Consider the following 21719-nt stretch of genomic DNA (forward strand, 5'->3'; position numbering starts at 1 on the left):
GCCACCTGGCCATCCGCTGGACATTTTAGTGCAAGATAGCATGTGCTCCATGATAATGCAGAAATCATGAGGATTAAATATCCCAGACCTCCCCCACACTCACGATTGTATTTTGGTAAGCTCTTATTTTGCTTTTGTGGAATGTTAATCCTAATTACTACACACGCCTCAAAACCTAACTGTGAAACAAGGAACCCGAACTTTCTTCCAAAGGATTAAGGATGATTTGTTGTTCTAATTTATTTTCTGTATTTGGGGAATAAGCTCTTGTGGTTCAGAGGACAGGAAGCTACTACAAGGCTGTATCAGCCATCTCCTACCTTCCCACCAATACTGACGATTACATCTTATCATGTGAAGCATGTCAGAAGGACTAATTATTGCTGTGCAACTATGATTAAATGAAGCTATTATGCTTTGTAGAGACTGGCGCCTAATCTTTAAGTGGCTACGAAATGTCGATCATCAGTAGTATAAAAAATAATTCGTTGCAAAGGAAAAAAACTTAGCAGAGGCAATTACTCAAAACCATGGAAAGCTGTATGTATGATGAGGGACCAATGCCAACCATTTTGGGCAAATATTTTTTTTAATGGAACCCAACAGTCCCTCCAGGATGGAGACCACTGAGGTTCTCTCCTCTCCCCTTTCCCTTTCCCTTGCCTCTTCCTCCCCCATCTCCCCTCCCCCCTCCCCGTGCTCCATCTGCATCCTCCCTCCCCTACCTTCTCTCCGCCATTGTGTGTTAGTCCACTTGGGCTGCTATAAACCCACAGACTGGGGGGCTTCAACAACAGAAATTTATTTTCTCACAATTCTGGGATCTACAAGTCCAAGCTCAAGGTGCTACAGAGCTGGTTTCCTCTGAGGCCTCTCTCCCTGGCTTGTAGACGGCCATCTTCGCTTTGAGTCTTCACATCGTCTTCTCTCTGTGTGTCTCTGTCCTAATCCCCTCTTTTTGTAAGGATGTCAGTCACACTGGATTATGGTCCACCCGAATGACCTCATTTTAACTTTAAAGACCTTTTCTCCAAATACAGTCACATTCTGAGGGTTAGGACTTCAACATCTGAATATGGGGGTGGGGGGAAGACACGGTTCCCATAACAACGACCCTTCTCTGTCACTCCCTGCTATATTCTTAATACTCTCCCCACGTTGTCCATCCCCCCCTTACATCCTTCTCCTTTCTTCTCCCCTAAAACTTTCCTAACTTTACATAAAATCAATTACTGCCAATCAAATATAACCCATCCTTATTTATTTTTATCCCAAAGTATTTAATAGGCACTGACTGTGGACAAGAACTTTTGCTAATTACCCTAAACATAAAAAAAGAAATTAGACATTCTACCCTCTTTTCAAGCGTATGCCATTTTTGTCTTACGTAAAAGCCTCACACTCTTTTTAAATATTAGAGTTGTCGTTTCAACGTTAATATTAAAAGCATCGCCCATCAGTTTTATGGTTACTTTTTATGTATCCTATTTTCCACCTCACCAGCACTGGTGAGAAAAGGAAGAGTGAAGAGGCTAGAATCATAAATTCAATGAGTTTTGATATTTGCCAATGATAATGAAAAGCATGCAAAGACTGATTGGCTGAGATGCATGTACCTAAGGCCATTATCTATGGGTTAGGGTGAGAGGTACTCATGGGAGCGGAGTGGTGACCTCACCCCCCACATTCCCATGCTGTTCTCGTTTTCCATGCTCTAAAATATTAGAAATACCTTCGCTTATCCTTAACCCACTAAATCTATTGTCTCCCCTTTTCACTACCCCAGGAAAAAAGAGGAAGATTTGCAGACCTGTTGGGTGCTAAATATTTACGGACCACGTTACAGATCTGGGTCATATGGTAAGAATGTCGTTATTTCAAAATGAATTTTCAACAAGTATTTGGAGAAAGCTTACCGAAGTAAGCCCACTCTGAATGCTGTTGGGGAGAGACACAAGAATGTCTTATCTTTCTACTAACACCAACCAAGGAAATATATAAAATAACAATTTTACAAATGAGAAAAAAAGAATTCTAATCGTCTACAACCAGTTTTTTATTTTTCTTTGGAACATATGAGCTCATGTTCTGTTTACAGCCTGTTTCACCATTACAAATCCACCTGAATATCTAAAATTTAAAAAACAACAACAACAACAAAAGCCTCACTGTACCAAGTGGGAAGGATGTAAAGTAACTAGAACTTTAATACGCTGCCGATTGGAGTTTCCACTTTGGAAAACTCTTTGGCGGTATCTATTACAGTTGAAAAATATACATATCCTGTGGCTCAGTAATCCCGCCCCCTGGCTTATACCCAACAGGAAGGCTTACGTATGTTTACGAAAAGACATTTACACGAATGTCCATCACATTGTTTTATTTGTAACAGCCCCAAACTACAAACAACCCACATGTCATCAATGGTATAATGGGTAAATTGTATTATAGTCATAAAATGGAATACTACACAATAATGACCATGAGAAAACTAGTGCTTGACACTCGACATAGCTGGATCTTACAAATGTAATAATGAGCAAAGGAAGCCAGACACACAGAATACATATTATGTGATTCTGTTTATAGAAAGATAGAAAACAGGCAAAACTAATCTACTTGTTCAGATATAATCACTATTGATAGGCTGGTGTGCCTCCTCTTGAGACTAAGAGTAATTTTAAATATACTCTTAATATTTGGAAATTAAACAGGTTAAAATTCTTTTAATAACAAGAGGAGGTATCATAATTACTTTTAACTATTTCATTATGAAAATTTCCAAACACACATGAAAGCAGAGATACCGTGATAAACTGATTCACTCATCACCCAAATCTGACAGTCACCGATATTCACCCGTTTTGCTTCAGCTGCATTTTTCCTGTGCCGAAGTGTTTTCAAGCTTCATGGCATTTCATCCCCAGATGCTTTATTGAGAGTCTCACCTACTTGAGGACATTTTCTTAGATGACTCCAATCCCACAATCACACTGACAAGATTAACAGTCACCACGTTAATATCATCCATTATCCAGAACACATGTGACTTCCTCTGATTGTCCCCATATGTCTTTCACAGCTGGTTTTTACAACCATTTCTGCAAAACCAAGAGGGGCACAAGGGGGGTTTCTGGGAGGCAGACATTATTCTTTTTCTTGACTTTGATACATGAACTTTTCTGCATGCTATTTTATATCACAACGAAGATATCTATTAAAGAATAGGACGGAAATATAAAGAAAGCATAAGCACAAACCTCTTGTGGCTCCTCATGGCCTGCTAAAGACCCTTTGTGATAGGCAGACTTCTAAAGGTGACCCCAAGGTGGCCCCAACTCCGGGTGAAAACACTAATTCGGATGCTGATGTGAAGGGACTATTTAGACATGATTAAGGTTATCGGCCTTAAAATAGGGAGATGATTTTGTGTTGAGCACGTGGGCCCCGGAAATTTCTCCAGCTGGAATCATAGCTGCAGTAGAAAAGATGAGAAGAGGCAGAAGAAGAGGACAGAAAGATTCAAAGTCAGAGGACTCGACCCTCTGCTGCTGGCTTTGAAGGCAGGGCATGAGGGAAGCCTGTAGAAGCTGAGAGCAGGTGGTCAACAGCCAACAAGAAAACACGTGAATTCTACAGCCCCAGAGCTGAATTTTGCCAACCATCTGGGCGAGCTTGGAAAATGCTGCCTACAACTTCATTTCTGCCTCTGAGACTCGGAGCAGAGAAGTCAGCCAGACCCACAAAACGGACCTCCGGAACTGTGAGATACTAAATGTGTATTGTTTTAACATGGTTTGTGCTAACATGTTACAGCAACGACAGAAAACGAATCCAAACGTCACACTCCTTCACCGAGCTTGTGGCGTCCTCCACCACCTAGCCTCACCCTGCTCTTGCAAATTCGTTTCCCACCGTGCAGCCTCCGGTCTCCCTGACAGCTGAGCTCGGCTTCCCTCTCCCTCTCCCTCCCCCGCTCACTCTGCCTCCCATCTGGAACGCTCTCCCCTCTTCTCCCTCCATCAGGCCTGCCACCGACCTCCTCATGTCCATCCTTTCTCACTTCCAGGCTGGGCATCTCTTTCGCCTACTATGGGGTCATCCTGGCCAGCACTGAGATGCTGGAGCGAGACCTGGTCTGCGGTTCTCGGTCTGAGTCCGAGGTGGTGGTGACTGTGGGGGCCTCAGAGGAGAGCCAGAGCCCCTGTCACTGCCACATGTTTGCTCCCTCCGACTATCGGACCATGATTATCAGCACCGTCGGTGAAATTGCTCGTAAGTGTCTCTCTCCATTTGGGGCCCCTCGCTGTTTCGGGTGGGGACATGCGACTCAGAGCCTTAGAAGACAGAAATGTGACCTTGTCATAGACTTGGCTCCCGCCTGATAGAACTGAACCACCCCCCAAATCATGCTGACATGTCTCCAGCGTGGGTTGGTAGAGCTTTGAATTACTGAATTATATCAATTCCGAGAGGCATTTTCCCTCCCGCGTTTTAACATCTCTGAAATAGGGATGTCTTACCATGGCTCGTTAGATTTAAATCTGCAGTACTATTTCTGTTTTAGTAGACGTGAAATAATAGTACTTAAAATTCAATAGCACCTTGAAACTGATGAAAAACAGTATAAAACATCTAAAACATACGTCTAGCAAGTTGGCAATTTACAGTAGACCTACATGATGCAATAAGTGTCCTGGGCATAAACTGCCCTTTATATACACCAGTGCTTGTTGTGCTTCTCCCATGTGGGTCCAAAATGTTGAAAGGGGTCATGAAGTTGAGGACAATGGGACCGGGTCTTGGCTGGAATATCCACGAGGTTCTGATGAAGTTACCTGTCTCTGAAATGACCAGGAAGAATCTGTGCCAGTGTTGATAAATGCCACTTGCTGTCAAGGTTCCAGAAAGTGTCTGTGTCGTTTGCTTTCTAGTGAATCCTTTAAATATCCTGGGCATTAATTTCCTGGGAAGACGGCTGAGCCTGTCTATCACCATGGGATGCACTGCTTTATTCTTCCTTCTCCTCAATATTTGCACTTCCAGGTATTTTCTCTCTGGTTGCCTCAGAATAATCTAGCTTTGTGCAGTTGTTTTAAGATGGGGCCCCCAGACCCAGAGTGTTCAGTGGGGGTCGGGGGCAAGTTCCTTTCACCGGGAGAGTAAAGAATGAGCTGCTTGTTTGTCTGGAAGGATCTCGGCTGGCACCAGGCACTCCCAGTCCCACGTCTCTGTGACTGGGCCCCTCTTCAGTCATCACACTATGATATGGGTACCAGTGTGGGGGTACTCACTTCGCCCACCAAGATATTTAGGATCTTCGTGTAAAATTTCCTGGAAAAGGGGACTCTAGTTGTTAACCAAATTATCCTGACCTGTGTCAAGAGTGTAGTGATAGATGACACACCCATGGTGTGAAAATTCATTTCGCTCTTAGTTTGCAACCCTAGAGTGGCCTCAGTGGTCATATATATATCGCTTTTTATGTGAACTGCACCATTTTTGGGGTGATGCTAATCTGGGGGGCCAGGCTGGAATGGCACACTTGGGGGAGTGGCGAAGGCAGGGAGCAGGACTGAAGGTTTGAGTTGGGCATGTGCCTCGGGACCCCACAATCAGGCAGCCGAGCAGCAGCGGCCCCCCGGGACCTGGTTATTCATGGGTGTGTGCGAGCATTTATCACGCACTTGGTCTGGGCCGTGGACGGCCTTCCACGTCGCCTTCGGTAACGTCCTCGCTTCCTGTTCCACAGTTCCGGCCTCATCGGCTTCCTCTTCATGCTGAGGGCCTTGGTGGCGGCCAACTTCAACACCATCTACATTTACACGGCTGAGGTTAGTTTTGGGGACGGGGTCGGTTACATCCAGGCATTCAAGATGAGCTACTTAGAGGTGGTGTCTGTCCATGGATAATGCATCCCTGGCTACCACTGATTTTTGATGATTTTCTAAAAACATCCCATTAAGGTGACACCAGAACGTTTATTTGATATGGTGGTTCCCCTGCCCCATTGAGTCTAGTGAAAGCCAGTGAGTGCCTGAGAAGAAAGGACTTTCTCCCTTTCTCCCTAAACAGCATGCGTGTAAAAAAACAACTCACTCAGTAGCACCGTGCTCCCAGAAGAAATAGAGTCTGGTAGCTGCACGCTGCTGTTAAAATTTCTCTCTCGTTTTGAAATTAGAATGTATTTTTCACCTTTATTCTTTTGAAAGATCACATCCCCCTCCATCTGTTATTTGCTGCATGTAGCTTAAATTCAAACGTAGTTACTTATTCTTTCTTTCGTTACGGAATTGATACATCATATTATATGCAAGGCACTACCTGAGGGAGTTAGGGGATCTTCTCCTACACCTTCACTTTATTCCTAGAAATAAACAGCATCTGAATAGGAAACTTAGTATTTTAGCTGGTTTCGTCATTCATTGAGCTACAAAAAACAGTGCTATAGGGAGTGATAAAGCTGCGTTCATTTCCATTTCGGGATATGTGGAAGGCTGCTCAGGTTACAGATATGACAAGTCAAAACCATTAAAGCCAGAGAAATATTCTCCCTGACACACACAGATAAAAAAGGAAATTATGACATATTCAACATATACTTCATTTAGTTCCATTAACATCTTCTAAAATTATTTTGTGAATTTATGAACCTAAAAAATCAGTGTATAATGTAACATGGTGTTTTTCTAAAGTTACATTTGGAATATTGAATTTAACATATTTTGGAATGCGGTCATATAAAGGGTTGTTTCTAAGTATTTTTTTTTTTCTGATGCTTATTGTTAACAAAAACCAAAGATGTGTATCGGAAGATGATCATCTTCTATTATTCCACCTCCCAAATTGTCAAAACATCAACAAAAGATTTTGATATTATAGAAAGAAAAGAACATCGCCACGTATCTGAATCCATTGTTTTTAGGTATAATCAGCAGCCTCATTTTCCAGAAAAAGAAAGCAAGCTCCCCGTGAAGGCTGTCCACCCCCGACCTTCTTCTATAAATACAGCAGTGTCCTCTGAGGCAGGATAGAATCTTGCTTTTGCATTTGACAGATGGTGGCTAACAAGATGCAGCCACATAAAGGGGCTACGTGCTTTGCTTTAGCGAAACGATGAAAACCGTTTTATTGCTATTGTATAGCAGTAAGAAAATACTCCAGAGTTTTGAAAAACCATTCTTTCATATGAAGTATTCTCCCTCTATTCTTATTTATTAAATAACATCAATAAGTTTATTAATGTTTACTTATTAAACTTCCACCAGTTCATTAAGGATTCTGAATTAACGAAGTACAGATTAATTAAATTTTACTCTGAATGTATGAAAGTTGCAGCAAGAAAGCAGACAGTGCTGTAGGATGCTGCAGTGGGAACACACTGAACGGCGTAGCGCTTACCGGGCACTCTGGGTAATTCTTTTCACTGTGTCTGTATCAAAGGTTCCATTGAATCATATTATTTGGGGAGTATTTTCTTCCCTTTCAATAGAATCTCCTTCATACATTTATAGCTCTAAAGTGGAGCTAACCTTTCTAAAATTATATTTGGAATATTCAATTAAACACTTATTTTAGAATCTACTCCCTTAAAGGACAATTTCTAAGCAGTTTTTTTTGGGGGGAGGGGGGTGATTGTTGTCGTTTAAAAATTCAAAGTTGTGTGCCTGAGAAAATGAATGTCTTCTAGTTATCCTATATACCTATGTCCTACATGGAATATTTGGCATTTAAAGTATGTAGCAAAGCCTGCCCTGGGGAGCGAGGGCAGAGGGGAAGGGCGAAGCCTGGGCTGACTCCCGCTCTGCTCCTCCCTCCAGGTCTACCCCACGACGATGCGTGCTTTGGGGATGGGGACCAGCGGCTCCCTGTGTCGCATCGGGGCAATGGTGGCACCATTTATATCCCAGGTACAACCCAGAAGTCTCTGCAGGGAGGGTGGGTCTAAGGGACATGGGGAAGAGGAACCCCGGGTCGCTTCGGGTTAAGGGTGTAAGCAAGGATTTGTTTACTTTGTGCGTTTTCTTGGGGTGCCGTCGTTGGCGAATTGGGCAGGGAAAGGGCTAAGTTTAATGCTTTCGTCCAGTCAGTAGCAGGTATTGCATTGCGAGCAGGGTTTGGATTTCGTTGGGCGTTGTCAGGGGAGGATGCAAAAGAAACGGATGGCCCAAGGAGCTGGAGCAGTTGAATGACAAGAGGCTCTAACCTTGACCCTGTCCACAGCACAGAAGTGCATGGAGGTTGAGTAGAGGTGCGGGGAGGTGGCCTTGGGCAGGGTAAGTCCAGCGCTTGGGCAAATCAGACACAGGCTGGGATAAAATCCAGGGGTGACCTGCACCCGTGGATGGAGCATCGTTTCAGGAGGAACGGAGGCAGATATGCTGACCTGCATAGTCATGGCACCTCAGAGGGCTCAATGGCTGGTCCCTCTCCCTTGGTCATACTTTTTGGGCTACAAGAAATGGGAATCCCCCCGAGCTGCCTGCAACAAAAAAAGACGGGAGTGAAGCTGGGTGCTGGGAGGGCCTGGTCCTGGCACTGGGGGCCGACAGGGACCCAGGCCCTGCCCTCACATCTGTCTGGGGCCTAAGGTCACACCTCCATCTCTCTGAGCATTCGAGCTTGACTCTTCTCTCCCCGAAGACCAGTGTGCTGTGCTTGCCTCTCTGTGTGTGTGTGGCCGCCCCACAAATCTCAAACACATATCCTTACATCCAGCCCCCAGAAGACAGTGATGCGCTCTCTGCATCCCGAGAAAGAGACTGATCAGCCACGTCTGATCAGTTGCTCACACTTGAGCTTAATCCATCGTGGCCAGGAATCAGGGTTATGTAAAGTGTGGCTGAAGGGGGTTCGTGATATTGTGGTTTATAATAAGATGTGTGTGGTCTTCCTCCGTTTCTGGCACAGAGCGCCCACAACCCGTGCGATTTCCTAAACGACGAGAGTGACACAGATTTCTCATTATGTTAATGAGGTGACTTCTGGACAGTCCTGAAGGATGGGGACTGGTTGCCAGGAAAACCAACCACGTGATTAGGGGGTTGGAATTTTTAGTCATACCCGCCTGACCCCTGGGGAGGGGACAGGGGTTGGAGGTTGAATTCGTCACCAGAGGCCAGTGGCTTAATCAATCATGCCATTGTGACGAGGCCTCCACGAAAACCTGAAAGGACAGGGGTCGGAGAGCTTCCGGGTGGCAACGCAAGATGCCTCCATGTGTTGTCATACTGGGGACAGAAGCTCCTTCGTTTGGGACCTTACCCTATGGACCTCTTCATCTGGCTTTTGAGTCATACCCTCCTCTAATATCCTCTGTGATAAAATGACAGCCTAGTGAGTAAGCGGGTTTCCCCAATTCCGAGCTGCTCTATCTCATTAATCAAACCCAAAGAGGGGACCTTCTAATCAACAGCTAGTTGGTCAGAAGTACAGGTGACAACCAGGACTCGTGACTGGCCTCTGAGGTGGGGGCGGTCTTGGGGAATGGAGCTGTCAGCCCGTGCAATCTGATGCTGTCTCCTGCAGATCGTGTCAGAATCGAGTCGCTTGGTGGCGCAGCAGAAAAACCCTCGCCGCACACTGCAATTGGGCAGTTTTCAGACACGGGGTTGTCGTGGGCTGAGCAGGCCGTCACGTTTCAGATTGTGATAAGTGCTTTAGCGGTAATATGATAATGAATGAAAGGGGTGACAGGTCTTTTAGGCAAGGCTTCTCTGGAAGATGACACTGGAGATGAGACCTAAAGTATGAGAAACTGACAAGTCGTAAAAGGGAACAGCATTTCGAGTGGGATGACAGCTGGTACGGGGCCTGACAGAGACTGGTGTTCCGGGACAGGAAGTAGCAGTGGGAGCGAAATGGAGAGAAGTATAGGGAAGAATGTGTCTTACTGGGGACTCTGGATTATTTTTCTTAGGAGTAGTGGGAAGTAATTTAAGGTATAAAATAAGTGAATGACATGATCCGTTTTGCACTTTAAAAAGAGCATGCTGGTCGCCATGTAGTGAGATGCTGAGTGGAGGGAGGTGGGCGGAGCAAGCTCATGATAAGGCTCTGATTTCACATTGCCATGTAGTACTCACAGGAAACGGGAGACTTCTGAATTCTAGAAAACCCTTTCTCTTATAGCATAAAGATATGGGAAAAGACTACATAAAAAACTCTCCCATAGATTAAGGATAAAAACCCTAATTGAATTGTCACAGCTGAGCAGTGATTTTGTCGTCCTGTCAAATACCTGATCCTCTCTGAAACATGGAAACCCAGTGGATCAAAGATGATACACAGAACTTCCCAAGTTAAAGAGATCGAAAAATCTATCTAGTTCATATTTTCATAAGTGATTTCTAATAAGCAATAAACTTAATGAGAAACTGTACGTTGTCAAAGATAAACTATACCAGGCACTAGTTAAAGTGGTAAGGACAGATTTTGATCAGTTGTATCTATTGCAATAGGGAAGAGAGTCCAGTGTGAACTGAATTCAACTTCGATTTATACAGAGGTGACTGGGAGTTTTAAATGGGAGAATGACGGATTAGGATGAGCAGGGTCTCAGTGAAGTCAGGAAAGTGAAAAATTGCAAAAAGCGGGAAGGAGAGTTTGGTCCGTATGAAACCCAGACAGGGGCCCTATTTACAGGTGTCGACTGAACAAACAGTAGATTCTTTTGGAAGCCTTGAGTTATCTCAGGTAGACACTTTACGGGGCTAGGGTTACCCTAGGGATGTGACCTTAAACTATTAGAAACTATGTTAGTGTTCGTTCAAGTCTTTATAGACCAAGGTTGAGATCTAGGTGAAGAGGCTTAGAGGAACCCGGCTAGAGCTTGGTCAAGGAGAAAGTCTTATCAGTGTCAGGTGGTTCATAAATGTTTGTGTTTATTTTTGGTGATTTAAGAGCTTTCCAAAGGCAATTTTGACTACACATGATTTTTTTCTTCTGCGCTAAAAATGCAAAAAATTGAAACTAAAGTTTCACTACCTAATATATATATATATGTATGCGAGGCAACCCTTGGTTGACCTCACAGATTGCAAGGACCTTGCCAGCTTACAATCCCTCATTTATTTATTTGTATTTTTTATTTTATTCATTCATTCATTCATTCATTAATTACCCCTACAGCACCTGGTCTTCTTAGGTGGTCTCCCATCCAAGTACTAACTAGGCCCGACTCTGCTTAGCTTCCGAGATCAGATGGGATCTGGCTTGTTCAGGGTGACATATATATTTGCCGTAGACAAATATATTTTAATAAAGCTCTTTCAATATATCTAAGGATATGTATATATAAATATGCATATACATTTACCCAAATATGATCCTAGTTCTTATACTTTGAGATATAATTGACATGTACCATTAGTTTCAAATGTACAACGTCAATGATTTGATATATGTACATATTCTGAAATAGTCACAATAAGTTAACATCCATCGCTACTCATAGTTATAAATTTCTTCCTTGTGATGAGAATTTTTAAGATTTACTGTCTTCGGAACTTTCAAATACACATTGCAGTATGATTAACTATAGTCGCCATGCCGTATGTTATATCCTCAGGACTTATTTATTTTATAACTGGAAGTCTGTACCTTTTGACCTCCCTCATCTCTTTGGCATCACCCCTCCACACCTCTTGCAACCACCAATTTGTCATCTGTCTGAGTTTGGAATTTTTGTTTGCTTATTGTTTTTAGATTCCACATAAAAGTGAGGTCATATGGTATTTGTCTTTCCCTCCCTGGTTTGTTTCTCTTAGTATAGTGGTCTTAAGGTCCATCCATGCTGTTGCAAGTGCCAGGATTTCTTTTTTATGGCTGAATAATATTCCATTGTATACATATACCACATTTTCTTTATCCAATCATCCATCAAAAGACACTTAGGTTGTTCCTGTCTTGGCTATTCTAAATAATGCTGCAATGAACACAAGAGTACAGATACCTCTTCAAGTTAATGTTTTTGATTCTTTTGGATAAATACTCAGAAGTGGGATTGCTGGATCACATGATAACTCTACTTTTAATTTTTTGAGGAATCTCTATTCTTTTCCATAGTGGCTGCACTAATTTATATTCCTGTCAACAGTGCACGAGGGCTCCCTTTTTTCCGCATCCTCGCCAACACTTGTGATCTTGTCTTTTTGATGATAGCTGTTCTCACAGGTGTGAGTTGATACCTCATTGTGGTTTTGATTGCATTTCCCTGATTAGTGATGTTGAGCACCTTTTCATGTATCTGTTGATCCACCTGTATGTATGCTTTGGAAAAATGTCTATCAGATCCTCTGCCCATTTTTAAATTGAATTTTTTTTTTTATTGAGTTGTATGAGTTCTTTATGTTTTTTGAATATTAACCCCTTATCAGATAAGTGATTTGCAAATAGTTTCTCCCATTCTGTAGGCTGCCTTTTCATTTTGATGGTTTCCTTTGCTGTGCAGAAGCACAGCCTGTGTTTTCTTTTGGGAGTTTTATGTTTCTAGGTCTTACATTTGAAGTCTTTAATCCATTTTGAGTTGACTTTTATGTATAGTTTAAGATAGTGGTCCAGTTTTCCCAGCATCATTTATTGAAGTGACTGTCTTTTACCCATTGTCTATTCTTGCCTGCTTTGTCGGAAACTGATTACATATGAATGGGCTTATTTCTGAGCTCTCTGTTCTGTTGTTTTATGCAAATACCTTACTGTTTTTACCACAGCGTTGTAATATAGTTTGAAATCGGAAAGTATGATGCCTCCAGCTCTGTTGTTCTTTTACAAAATTGCTCTCGATATTTGGGAATCTCTTGTGGTGCCATACAGAACTCAGGATTGTTTGTTCTATTTCCATGAAAAATGCCATTGGAGTTTCAATAGGGATTGCACTGAATTCATAGATCACTGTGGGTAGTATGACTATTTTAACAACATTCTTCCAATCCATGAGCATGAAATACCATTCCATTTATTTGTGTCTTCTTCAATTTCTTTTATCAATGTCTTATACTTTTAAATGTATAGGTTAAATTTATCCCTAGGTATTTTTTTTTTTTTTTGATGCAACTGTAATTGAGACTGTTTTCTCAATTTTTTTTTCTGATAGTTCATTATTAGTACACAGAAATGTGACAGATTTTTATACATATTCCATCTTGCAACTTTCCTGAATTCATTTATTAGTTCTCACAGTTATTTTGGTGGAGTTTGTAAGGTTTTCTCTATATAGACTGTCATCTGCAAATAGTGACAGTTTTACTTCTTCCTAATTTGGATGACTTGTCTTTTTACCTAATTATGCTGTCTAGAAATAATGCTACTGAATAAAAGATGTGAGAGTGGGCATCCTGTCTTCTTATCTTAGAGGAAAAACTTTCAGCTTTTTACTGTTAAGTATGATGTTAGCTGTTGGCTTGTCATATGTGGGCTTTATTATGTTGAAGTATGTTTCTTCTATACCCACTTTGTTGAGGTTTTTATCATAGATGGATGTTGGACTTTGTCAAATGCCTTTTCTGCATCTTTTGAGAGATGATTTTTGTCTTTCGTTTTGTTAATATGATGTGTCACGTTGATTTGGTATCACTTTGCAAGCCTAGAATAAATTCAACTTGATCATGGTGTAATGATCCTTTTAATGTATTGTTGAATTCAGTTTGCTAATATTTTGTCAAGGAGAGGATTTTTGCATCTGTATTCATCAAGGATATTGGCTTGTCGTTTTAACATTTGTCTGGTTCTGGTTTTGGTATCAGAGTAGCGCTGGCCTCATAAAAAGATATTGGAAGTATTCCTTCCTCTCTGGTTTTTTGGAAGAGCTTGGGAAGGGTTGGTATTAATTCTTTAAATGTTTGGTAGAATTCATCAGTGAAGCTGTCTAGTCTTGGACTATGTTGGGAGGTTTTTGTTTACTGATTCAATCTCCTTAATAGTAATTGGTCCATTCAGATTTTCTATTTCTTGATAACTCAGTGTTAGTAGGTTTTATATTTCTAGGAATTTATCCATTTCTTCTAAGTTGTCTAATTGGCATAATTGTTCATAGCAGTTCCTTATGATCCTTTGTATTTCTGTATCAGTAGTAACATTTCCTCTTCATTTCTGATTTTGAATCTTCTCTCTTTCTCTCTCGGTGTATCCAGCTAAAGGTTTGTCAGTGTTGTTCATCTTTTAAAAAAACTTCTTTTAAAAAAACTTCTTCGTTTCACAGATTTTTTTTCTATTGTCTTTTTAGTTTCTATTTCACTTATTTCCACTCTGATGTCTGTTCTTCTTTCTACTAACTTAAGGCTTCATTCTTCTTTTTCTAGTTCTTTGAGGTGTAAAGTTAATTTGAGATCTTTGTTTTGTCTTGTAGGCATTTATCACCTATGTATTTCTCTCTTGAGCTGCTTTCACTACATCCATAAATTTTGGTATGTCGTATTTACATTTCGTTTCTTTTTAAAAAAATATTTCTCTTTTGATCCATTATTTGCTCAGTAGCTTGTTGTTTTGTCATCACATATTTGTGAATTTTCCAGTTTTCTTCTTTCAATGGATTTCTAGTTTTATACCATTGTGGTTAGAGAAAAAAATGCTTGATATGATTTCAGTCTTCTTAAATTTATTGACTCATGTGTCGCCTAACATATGATCTTTCCTGCAGCATGTTTTGAGTGTGCTTAAAGAGAATGTATTTTGTTACCTTTGGATGGAATATTCTGTCTGTACGTATTTGTTAAGTCCATCTGATTAATGTGTCATTTAAGGCCAATATTTCCTTGCTGATTTTCTGTATGGATGATCTATTCATTGGTGAAAGTGAATAGGGTATTAAAATTCCCTACGATTATTAGTTTATTTCTTCTATTAGTTTATTTCTTCTTTTAGTTTTGTTAGTCTTTGTATATTTAGGTGCATATTTACAAAGGTTATATCCTCTTGTTGGTTTGACCCCTTTATGATTATGTAATGACCTTGTCTCTTATTAGTCTTTGTCTTAAAGTCTATTTGCCTGGTAAAAGTGTAGCTACTCAGCTTTTTTTTTGATTTCCATTTGCATGAAGTACATTTTTCTATCCCTTCACTTTCAATCTGTGTGTCCTTATATCTGAAGTGCGTCTCTCGTAGGCAACATATAGATGGGTCTTGATTCTTTGTCCATTCAGCCACTCTGTCTTTTGATTGGAGAATTTAGTCCTTTTACATTTAAGGTAATTATTGGTAGATATGTACTTATTGCCATTTTGTTAATTGTTTGCTAGATTTCTTCTTTCATTTTTTTCTTCTTCTCTTGCTCTCCCTTTGTGATTTGATGATTTTCTGTAGTGGTATGCTTGGATTCCTTTCTCTTTATCTTCTGTGTATCTACTATAGTTGTTCGCTTTGTGGTTACCATGAGACAGACATCACAGTCAGTTTCAAGTTGGTAATAAGTTTAAACTCATTCTAAGGCTCTACATTTTTACTCCCCCACCGTTTTATATTTTCATGTCAAAATTTACACCTTTTTCTCTTGTGTATCCATTAACACATCGTTGTAGTTATATTTACTGCCTTTAGTGTGGTGCAGAGGGACAATGCAGAGTTGGCATCTGCCAGTCTCCCTGGTCTCTTGAGAGAATTGCAGGCAGCCCCTATATGTGTGTTTAAATAGAAGCTTGCCCCTCCAGCCACAGCTATGAAGGTAAGCTAACAGGCTTCTTTCACAGAAAGACTGAGGGTGCATTTTGGTCTGCTGCCTGGTCTGCACTGTGCCCTGGGCGGGCGGACAGGGCAGGTAGCCAGTTAAGAACTGTTTTTGTTTTAACAGTTCTATGGGACCCATGAACATAAGGCCTGCTGCCCACCAAAACCAGGTAACCAAGGAGTGTCCCCTGCATGACAGCCACAAAAGCTGAGGCACCAGACATACACACAAGACCCTTTCCAAAAGATATTGGTGACCTGGAGTGAATCAGGGAGCGTGCAAAGAAAGCACCCCGCCACCAGCCCCTCTGTTTGGAGCGTATTTCAGTAGGCTCCTAGGTGTGTGTTAAACGCCTCCCTGTCAGGGTGATGCTTTTAGCAAACAAGCCTCTTTGACAGAAAGATGATGTGTCCAGTGGCTGTCCCCATGCTGGGCCCTGGGGGGTAGCCGGGGAGTCCACAGCTGTCCTTAAGATCCATTTCTCAGTTTGCTATGGCCTTGTGGGTCTTCTAGACACAAGCCCTGTTGGCTTTCAAAGCTACATGTTTTGGAGTTTGTCTCTCAGGTGCAGGTTTTAAAAGTTGGGATGCCAGATGTAGGGTTCAAACCCTTAGCTACTCAGGAAGAAGCTCAGAGTTGTGAGATCCCTCTTAACTGTGGGTCACTGCACCAGGAGTGGAGTTTATGGCAAGATTGTGTCTCAGCCTCTCCTGTGTATTTTGATATGGGTGTTTTCCTCTTTTGCCTGATGTGTAGGAGTTGTTCAGCTAATTTTTGGGTTTCTTTCAGAGGACACTGTCATGTATCTAGCCGTAGATTCAGTGTGTCTGTGGGAGGAGATGAGCTCAGCCTTCTCCTATGTCGCCCTTTTTATTTTTTCAATTAGCTGACACTCAGTATTATTTTTGTTATGTATCACCATGTTGATCCAGAACCTTCATATACTTTTTAGTTTGCCTTTCGCAGACAAAAATGTTGCAGACAGCTTTTTTATGTCAATAAATGTAAAAAACAAGGCCTTTCTGGCCGAAAAATATTTCATTTTATACTCCTTTTCAGTTACTTTATCAGTTCCTTATTGTTGACTGTCTAGACTATTTCAGATATTTTTCTATTATAAACAACAGTAATCAGCATCCTTGTGCTTACATTTTTATCCAGCTATGTGATTATCTGCTTAAGATAAATGCCTAGAAATTGGATTGGTAGGTGAGGGGGTCTGCTCATTTCCCATTTTGATATATTCTGCTAAAATCCCCTTTGGGGAGGTTGTACCGATGTGTAGGAGCCCTGCTGCTTCACATACTTGCCAGTTGGTTTGTCTTTTCCATCTTTGTTAGTCTCACTGTCCACAAATGATAGCGCTGTTACTGTAATCAGTATTGCTCTGACTAGGAGTCAAACTGAATGTTCTTTTCACATTTTGATTGGGTATTTTAATTTGTTTAGCTTTCCCATTCAGGTCCTTGCCTGTTTTTCAATTCGATTTTTTAAAACATTGATCTCTGAGAATCCTTCCTTATGTAGAAAGGATTTTAACTACTTTTCTTACATGTTACAAATATTACCCACCCCCAATTTTCAATTTGTCTTTCATTCTTATGTTGTTCTTTCTCTACAGAAACTTTTAAGTTCATAGACATTTAAATTTATCAACATTTTTCTTTATAACTTCTGGGTTCTATGGTTAGGATTTTGAAAATAAACATCTGTCTTTTCTTCCAGTCCTTCTGTTGCCTTCTCGTTTGGGGGTACAGTGTGTGTAAATTTCTTATTGAAGTATAACATACATATAAAAGTGTCCAAATCATGTGTTCAACTTAATTTTCACAAAGTGAACGCATCCCAGATTCCTGACCTAGAAATGTCTGACATGCCCTCTTCCGGCCACTGAAGTATTGAAATATAAAGTCTCACACAGGAAACAGCTTTGAGGTTTCCTGAATGGCAGGCCAGTTATCCTTATACTATTTACTGAATAACCTAGTTTTCACTCATGGATTAGAAATATGTTTGCTTATATTCCCATAAATACCTGGTCTATAGCTAGCCTATTTTATTCTATCGATCCGTCTGGTTTCAATGCCGTCATATTCATTAGTTGAATGAGCTATAGTACAATTTCGAAACTGGCTGTTACAGCCCATCTCAGTGCTCTTCCTTCTTAGATGTGCTTTAGAATCATTTGGTTAAATGTAACCATCTCCTTTGCCCGAAGCCTATTAAGATTTTAATTAATTTGTTAAATGTATCAGTTAATGTAGGAACAATTGGCTTTTTTAGTATTTTCTTCCTAAGGGCAAGGTTTGTCTTTCTTTCGTTCAATGTTCCTTCCAGGTCCCTTGCTCGGATTTTATTGTTTTCTTCAAATAGATCCCTGCACGTCTTGTTAAGTTTTTTCCTTAGGCATTTTAAGGCTTTTCTTTGTTACTGCAAATAAATTATTTTCTTTCATTATAATTTCTAGTCTAACATTCTAACTAGTTATTTGTATTTAGAAAGACTATTGAGTTTTTGTCTATTGATTTTCTAGCAGCTGGCTGCCCAAACCCATTCCACGTGGTTTATCATTTGCGTCTCGAGTTTTTCGGTTTATAATTGTAATGTTCTGTGACTTCAATTTATTTCTCCATGTTATATCCTTCCAGTTAGCTTTTTATTGTGCTTAAGATTTCATAGCTTATAAAATGTAAACTCCACGCTATTGACTATCTTTCTTCTTTACAGCCACATTACTTAAAAGGGTTCCTTTTCTTCACTTTCCTCCTTTCCCGTACCCCCATCACTCACTCCTTCACCCCCTCCAACCTGGCTACAGCCATCCTCACTCCACCAGAATGATTCTTGACAAGGTCTCTGGTGACCTCCACATCTCTAAATCCAAATGTGGTTTTTAACCCCTCACCTTATTTGACCCCTCCCTTACTTTGTTCTTTCCTTTATATATTTTTTAATTTTTATTTTTCAATTAGAGTTGACTGACATTCAGTATTGTTAGTTTCAGGTGTACAGTATAGTGATTAGACATTTATATAATTTACCAAGTGATCCCCTTGATAAGCCTAATACCCATCTGACACCACACACAGTTACTACCGTATTATTGACTATATTCCTTATGCTGTACTTTACATCCCTGTGACTATTTTCTAACTACCAATTTGTACTTCTTAATCCCTTCACCTTTTTCACCCAATCCCCGCCTCCACCCCACCCCACCCCCGGCAACCACCAGTTCTTTGTATCTGAGTCATGGGATCACCATCCAACCCGGAGTCAATCCCTAAGTTATGTGGATTGAACATCCTATTAGATGCTGAATCATCATCTTGTCTCCTTTCCCACCACTAGCAGCACTCTGGTTCAAGCCATCATCACCTTTCACTGGACCACTAAAATAGTGTTCAGACTGGTCTCCTTGTGTGCGCTCTTATTCTCATTCAACTCATATTTCTCACTGCATCCATAGAGACCTTATATTATTCTTGTGCTTATAACCCTTTATCATCTTACCCTTTCCCCTCCTCATAGACCAACATCCTCAACATGATATACAGGGCTTTACCAATGAAGCCCCCTCATCTGGTACTGTCACCTGCTCTTTACTTAGCTATAAACAATCTGATTCTTGGAGTTCATTAAAAACACCAGTTATGTTCTCCTGGGCTTTTCTCATCTCCTGGACTGGAAATCCTTCCCCTCTTCCCCCTATCTCACCTCCAGTTAGCTATGATTCATCCCCTGCTTAAGAAGTCTCTGTTGCCCTAAACTAAGTTTGGTCTCCCCTCTGTGAGCTCTTAAGGCACCATGAAATTTCCCTTCATAGTGATTTATTAGATTGTAATTGCCTATTTGTCAGGCTATTTAAAATCTCTTTCTTCCAATAGACTTTAGGCCCTATGGGGACAGGGACATGTGTATATTTTGCTGATTTTTTATCCCTAGTTTCTTCTCTAGTGCCTATATAGTAGGTATTCAGAACATTCTGGAAATGATGTATCTGGCTATTTTTTATGTATAGAAAACATTTATTTTGCATATTTTGTATCCAATTATTTTACTGAAATCTCATGAATCAGTTTGCATCCGCAGAAAAGCAGATGCCAACATGGAATTACACATGCAAGAGATTTATTGGGAAATACCTGGAAGGGTGAAGGAGAGGGAGCAGAAGTGGGCAAGGAGATCCTTCAGACAATGCAGTGTGACAGCAGCGAGAACCTCACTTAGCTAGAGTATTTGTCTTTTTCTGTGAACTTAAGTTGTGTGTGTGTGTGTGCACACACCAGTATTTTACTTATAAATCTTGAATCAATACTCATACATTGTATGAGGTAGAATTTGTTTATGCTTGTTTTATCTGTTAAGGTCTAAAATCAATGTCATCATGGTTCCATTAAAAAAGAAACTTTTCTTTCCCTGGACTCTGTTCCTTACAGATTTGAAAGAAATGACTTAGGAAAGTGACCCCTGGCACTTTTGAGGATATACTTCATTAGTCACTCTTTTCTAGTTATTTCTGTTTTATATCTTTTCTTGAGTAAATGTCAGGAAACAGTTTTACTGAGTATCTGGCGAGAACCTCACTTAGCTAGAGTATTTGTCTCTTTCTGTGAACTTGTGTGTGTGTGTGTGTGTGTGTGTGTGTGTGTGTGTGTGTGTGTGTGCACGCAACAGTATTTTATTTATAAATCTTGAATCAATACTCATACATCGTATGAGATAGTTTGTTTATGCTTGTTTTATCTGTTAGGGTCTAAAATCATTGTCATCATGGTTTCATTAAAAAAGAAACTTTTCTTTTCTCTTGACTCTGTTCCTTACAGATTTAGTCACTCTTTTCTAGTTATTTCTGTTTTATATGAGTAAATGTCAGGAAACAGTTTTACTGAGTATCTACTTATTCAAATTTATTCACAAAGAACTGTGGGGAGTATTCTCTATGGCTCACTTCCTATGTGTGATTATTTCCTCTCTCACATTCCTAACTCCATATATTTGACTTTCACTTTAATTCATAACTAGCTTTATTTTATCTTTCTAAAATAGCTCATAGCTCTTGGATCAACTTATCAAGTTTACTTATTTTCAATTTATTCTTTTTAAATGAATTCTTTTACGCTAGTTTCTTAGGTTTATTAACTTTTCTTTTGTTTATTAACTTTTCTTACTGCAATTTCCATCTAAGTATAGGAGTGTTCTTATTTTTATTAATAAGGTTTACAATTTTTTTCCCTAATATAAAAATATACTTGTAAAATTTCAAATAGAAATGTGGTACCAAGAAAGAAAAAATTCCCTGTAATTCGATCACCAGAGAGAACTACTGTATCTCAGTAGTTTGGGGTACATTCTTCCAAATGCTTTTCTATGCATATATTATTTTTTTCTAAGTATGTCTGTGTACCAGTAATGTTTATGCACATGTAAATGTATATTTTTATGTTATACAGACATGTATGTGTATATATATATATGTATATACCTATACATATATATATATATAAAACATATATACACAGGTAACACATACACATACATATTCATATCCATATATAAAAGTTGGGGAACAAGGAGAAGAGGGACAGATGAGGCTTAAAGGCTGTCAGCAGTCATCAGATGGGGTCAGATTCCTCTTTCTACGGTGTATCTACATCTGTGAGTATATATGTAGATAGGCACGTGTATAAACACATCCATCCACAAATATGTATCTATATATTGTAACTGCCTTTTCTCATTAATCTTATGTCTGTACTTGTTGATCTTCGTTCTTTTTTAAGTCGGTGCATAGATTTCCATCGCACGGATGTGTCATAATTATTCATTATCTCATTTATGCATAGGTTCCCATGTTATTTCTTTATAGTTTACAGTGGGACACTGAACATCATGCACACTACACCTGTGTAGTGTTATAGCCATTCAACATGGTCATTGAGCTCTTTTATGTTCTATGTACTGTACAAGTCAAGGTCCCAGATTATTTGAAGTTACATTCTAGTGGAGGATTTACTAGGTCAGATATGAGTAATGCCATAGAAACAAAAAAACAGGGAAA

At 40.1% G+C, this 21719-nt stretch overlaps 1 protein-coding gene across 2 annotated transcripts in view; it reads left to right on the forward strand.

Moving 5' to 3' along the window:
- SVOPL (SVOP like) overlaps positions 1-21719 on the forward strand; it is a 62663-nt gene that overhangs the window by 27626 nt on the left and 13318 nt on the right. For both annotated transcript variants that reach the window (XM_006910486.3, XM_025045967.1), the window contains exons 10-14: positions 1787-1860; positions 4070-4275; positions 4935-5046; positions 5753-5834; positions 7821-7910. In XM_006910486.3, the coding sequence (XP_006910548.1) occupies positions 1787-1860; positions 4070-4275; positions 4935-5046; positions 5753-5834; positions 7821-7910 (564 nt within the window). The remainder of the gene's footprint in view (positions 1-1786; positions 1861-4069; positions 4276-4934; positions 5047-5752; positions 5835-7820; positions 7911-21719) is intronic.

Source organism: Pteropus alecto, unplaced genomic scaffold (assembly GCF_000325575.1).
Source record: "Pteropus alecto unplaced genomic scaffold, ASM32557v1 scaffold22, whole genome shotgun sequence".
NCBI classification, from domain to species: domain Eukaryota; kingdom Metazoa; phylum Chordata; class Mammalia; order Chiroptera; family Pteropodidae; genus Pteropus; species Pteropus alecto.